This window comes from Hirundo rustica, chromosome 16 (genome assembly GCF_015227805.2).
Source record: "Hirundo rustica isolate bHirRus1 chromosome 16, bHirRus1.pri.v3, whole genome shotgun sequence".
NCBI lineage: Eukaryota > Metazoa > Chordata > Aves > Passeriformes > Hirundinidae > Hirundo > Hirundo rustica.
Window position 1 is genome coordinate 12,556,265 of NC_053465.1, and position 4,722 is coordinate 12,560,986.

General features: G+C 54.8%; 1 protein-coding gene across 2 annotated transcripts; it reads left to right on the forward strand.

The window, feature by feature from the left end:
• The first annotated feature begins 235 nt into the window (after positions 1-235).
• Positions 236-4,503, forward strand: LOC120760108 (perilipin-3-like). Of its 2 annotated transcripts, none has more exons than XM_040080056.2 (8): positions 236-359; positions 1,169-1,294; positions 2,023-2,218; positions 2,492-2,574; positions 2,801-3,056; positions 3,428-3,627; positions 3,761-3,889; positions 3,991-4,503. In XM_040080056.2, the coding sequence occupies exons 2-8, from the start codon at positions 1,232-1,234 to the stop codon at positions 4,384-4,386; spliced, it is 1,323 nt and encodes a 440-aa protein (XP_039935990.1). In that variant the 5' UTR covers positions 236-359; positions 1,169-1,231; the 3' UTR covers positions 4,387-4,503. The 2 variants fall into 2 exon arrangements, with proteins under 2 accessions (XP_039935990.1, XP_039935989.1); XM_040080055.1 differs by having other exon boundaries at positions 267-359; positions 1,230-1,294.
• The last annotated feature ends 219 nt before the right edge of the window (positions 4,504-4,722 follow it).

Genomic DNA, 4,722 nt, shown 5'->3' on the forward strand with positions numbered 1-4,722 from the left:
CCAAAATCTTATTGCTCATCCCTAATCTAGGAACATGACTAATCATGAAATATCATTCATGCAGGAGCAGGAAACTGCTGTCACACATTCCCATAGTCAATGCTGATGAAATGGAGGCCTCCAAGTGAAGCTGCTTTACACAGGGCCAGGTGTGCCTGCCCAACTCCAGAGTAATTAAGGAGCCCCTGTCAGCCCTGCTCCCCTCTAATTGGGGCCAGGTCCTGGCTCCTTCCCAGAGCTGTCAGTCCCTGGGGGTCCCACCTTGCCCCATCCCAGCCACTATAAAAAGGCAGGAGGGGTTAGTAGAGCATGGTGGGTGTTTGGTTTTTCCTTGCTGGTGGTCTGCTCACCTCTAACAGGTAAGGAAAGGTGCTGCTCTGCAGTTTGCAGGAGGGATATTTGGGTGCTGGGGTGTGTTAGCAGCAGGGCAGACCTTTGAGCTTTGTTTTCCCCTGGTTCTGCTGTTATTGTTTCTTTCAGTCAAGAATTTCTTGGAGCTTTGGTGGGGAAGTGATGCCTTTTCTGGGGCCACCTAGAGACAGAGGCTGGGCAAAATCAAGATAATAAAAAGCAGTTCTATTTATTGAAGGGCCTTTGGGTACCTTTCAGGCAGATGAATCCCCCCAGCATCTGCACTTGAAATGGACAGTGGATCACAGGTTTTCACACTGTTATAAATTTGGTCCATTTGCATATTGGGGGTTCATCTCCCAATTACAGCTTCAGGTAATGAAGTCATTTGCCCCAAGTTTGCTCCCCCCAACTCACTTTTGTTTCCATCTCTCAGGCCTGAGGCAGTGAGGTGTCCTTGATCCCCAGGCCTGGAGAGGAGTTGTTGTGTGTGACCAAAATGGGGAAGCAGCAGCTCCCACTGTGTGTGGAGTTTAGAGTTCTACACTAAGGAATTGCAGGGTTACCAATATAGGAAAAATAGAAAAGCTGAAATCCTAAGGCATCAGAGGAAGGGAGTACCATGAGCCTCTCCCAAATATATTAATTTGGCCTCTAGGGTGAGGAAAGAATGTTCTCCTTGTTCCTTTGATTATCACAAACCACTTGGAACTTAAGTTTGAAACCAGGTAGATTTGCACAGACCCCCTCCTATGAGGCTGTTTTGGGGTTTCCCCTGACCAGGCAGTAAAGGAACTTCTCTCTTTTATGGCCCTAGAGGGACGTGCCCCTTGGAAGGGAGATCTTTCCCTAAAGCCTCGGTGTTCCTTTCATTCCAGCCATGGCCTCTGCTGTGCCTGACGAGGAGGAGGTTGCCCAGAGCTCCCTGGAGAAGGAGCAGGAGGTCAGTGCTCTCTGTGGATGTGGGGAGTGGCAGCTCCTGGGGGCAGGGTGAGGAGCTGGCCCTGCTGTGGCTGAGGGGAGCTGAGCCCCCAAAATGGGACTTTCCTCTGCTCAGGCTGTGCCCTGCAGCTTCTGGGTGACAACACAGACAAAGATGTGGACCTGAAGTCCTTGTAACCCCTTAGGCTCAGCAAAATTACCTGGTTCTTGGCTAGAAAGACACTCCTCTAACTCAAGATCCTGGCTCCTGGTGAGCAGTGCTCCCATGGAAAGGCTCCAAGCTTTCAGCCTCCCTGAGACCTGCTGCTCTTGCTCTGCTCCTGTGACCAGCAGTGCCCTTGCAGGCGAGGGTGAAGTCTGTCAGCTTAAAACCAACTCAGTCCTGGCTGGTGGAGCTTTTCTTGGGGTATTGGCTTGCCAAGTAACAATTCCAGGTGAACTGGAGATGGGTATGGGGCAGAAGAATTGAGGCCGCCCCCAAACTTGGCTGTTCCTTGTGCTGGAGGAAAATTCTCCTGGGGTGGAGCATCATTAATGCTAAAGCTCCCCAGCTCGTGTCACAACTGAGTTATGGATTTAATTAGGTGTGTGAGCAGGGCAGGAGTTTCTCCCTCAGCTAGGCCAGGTGATTTGGTGACAATTCCTCCTAAACAAACGTGGAATTTCAGGGCAGAGCTGCTCAGGGCCACATTTGGAGCTTTGTGGCTGCACTTTTCTTTGCTCTTGCAGGCTGCAGTGAAGGAGGTGGCCAGCCTGAGCCTGGTGAGCTCTGCCTGTGACGTGGTTTCTGCAGCTTATGCCTCCACCAAGGAGAGCCACCCCTACCTGAGGTCCGTGTGTGATGCTGCAGAGAAGGGAGTGCAGAGCGTGACCGAGGCTGCAGCCAGCTGTGTGCAGCCAGTGCTGGCCACCCTGGAGCCCCACGGTAAATCCCTGGGGAAGGGGAGGGACTCTGGCTCTTTCCACACCTGGGAGCAGTGCTGGGATGAGGAAATGCACTTCTCCATTGCCATAGTGAAAGGACAACCCCGGGCTTATAAGTGAGGCTAAAGCTGGGCCTTAATCCCAGCAGTGTGATGGAGAGTCAAGGACTGACTCTGAGGCTGACTTACTTAGAACTGATTTTTACAAGGTGGAACTTGAGGTGAAATTGCAGAAAACCACGTTTTGACACTTGTTGTTGTTGTTCTCTCTTTAGTTGCTGCAGCAAGTGAGTATGCTTCCAAGGGTTTGGATAAACTGGGGGAGAAGCTGCCACTCCTTCAAAAGCCAGTGGAGCAGGTAAGAATGAAAGGCTGGGCTGTCCCTGGCAGGCAGAGGGCCCTGGTTCTTGTGGGGTTTCTGAGCTAGGGAGTGATGTAGGCTCACACTCCTGAGCGTGTGATGCAGGTTCCTACCTGAGCAGGCGCTGAACTGACGCTGTGCTCTTTGTCCTCTTGGAGCAGTTCAGGATTTCAGGGGGGGGGCACAACCCACTTCAGTGTCTGCCATCCCTCCCGTTCCCCAGATTCTCTCTGACACAAAGGAGCTGGTGTCATCCGGAGTGGCCGAGGTGAAGGAGGCTGTGGGCAGCAAAGTGCAGGGGGTGCTGGATGTCACCAAGGACACTCTGCAGAGCAGCGTGGGGGCTGCCAGACCCGCGGTGACTGGTGCTGCTGGGCTGCTTCTGGAGCCTGCAGTGGGACAGACGGGTGTCTGTGGAGCAGAGGATGTGCTGGGGGGAGCAGAAGGTGACTCTCTCCCTATTGGAAATGAGGAGCTAGGTAAGGAAAGGCTGGGTGTGGCCATGGAAGTGGGAACTCTTGGACTGGGGGTGGTCAGCCCCATTCCTCACCCCACCACTTTGGAGAGGGGCTAATGGGAAGAAAAGAGTCCCAGAATGGTTTGGGTTGGAAGGCACCTCAAGGTTCATTTTGGGCTCCTCACCATGGGCAGGGACCCCTTCCTCCATCCCAGGCTGCTCCTAGCCCCCATGTCCAACCTGGCCTTGGGCACTTCCAGGGATCCAGGGGCTGCCCCAGCTTCTCTGGGCCCCCTGTGGCAGTGCCACACTGGAGGGGCCCTGGCTGCTGCTGTGGGCTCTCCTGGGCGTGTTGCTGTGCCACCTCTGACTGCGTCCCTGCCGTGTCCCCAGCGCAGCTGGCAGTGTGTGAGGAGGGCACGGACGTGCTGCCCCTGGAGCAGCAGCGCCAGCACAGGAGGTACTTTGTGCGCCTGGGCTCTCTCTCGGAGGAACTTCGCCTCTTTGCCCACCTGCACTCCACGGCCAGGATCAAGCAGGTGTGGCAGGGCATGCAGGGGGCCCTGGCACAGCTCCACTGCATCCTCGAGCTGGTAGGTGCAGCACAACCCTTGGAAGGAGGGGACCAAAGCCCTGGTCCTGTCTCAGCTTCATGGCTGTGCTGAGGAGCTTTGCAATTCCCTGGCTGATCCGACTGTCCTGGCACTCTGATCTTCCCCTGCACAGATTGAGGCGTTTAAGCAAGGATTTAATCAAAAGCTTCAGGAGGGGCAGGAGAAGCTCTACCGGCTGTGGCTGGACTGGAGTAGGAAGTATCTCCAAGAGAGTGGAGATGAAAGCCCTGCAGAGCCAGAGGTACCTTCCTGGGGAGGGAGGCCAAGGGCTCTGGGCACCCCCTTGAATTTTGAACTTTGAAGTGACTCATTCCTGACCGTGTCCTTCCCGCCTCCTCCCAGGAGATGGAGTGTCTGACCCTGCTGATGGCACGCAGGATCACCCAGCAGCTGCAGCTCACCTGCTGCGGGGTGGTGGCTGCCATCCAGGGCCTGCCCTGCAGCCTGCAGGACAAGCTGAAGCGGGCTCTCAGTGCCATCGAGGAGCTGCATGCTGCTTTCTCAGTGGCAAACTCCTTCCAGGATTTGTCCAGCGGTGCCTTGACCCAGAGCCAGAGGGAGCTGGCTGTGATCCAGGAGTACATGGAGGAGCTGCTGGATTACCTGCAGAACAACACTCCCCTGTCCTGGCTGGTGGGACCCTTCTCCCCCAGGGAGAAGCAGGATCAATCCTCCCAGGAGGAGGAGGCAGAGGCAGCAGGAGCTGGGCACCTGGGAACCTCCAGCACCCCCATGTAAAGGATAAAACAATAATTGCTGTTGGCATTAAATCCTCACTAATTGTAAAGAATTGTCTTCCTCAAAGCTGCTCATACTGGTGCATAACTGCTTGAAATAAAACTGCTGCACGCAAAATCCCCATCTCTGGTCTCTCTTGGGCGAAGACTGGGAGTATTGCTCAGTGGGTGTCAGCTGTGCTCTCCCCACCCCCTCCTTGCTGGAATTCCACTGTGCACTCAGGGATGCAGGAAGAGGTACAGGAAGGATCTGGTACAGCTGGTAAGCGCTCACATTGTCCTGGGAAGTTGTAATTCCTTCTCTCCCAAGCCTGGAGGCAAATCTGTGCCCTGCTGG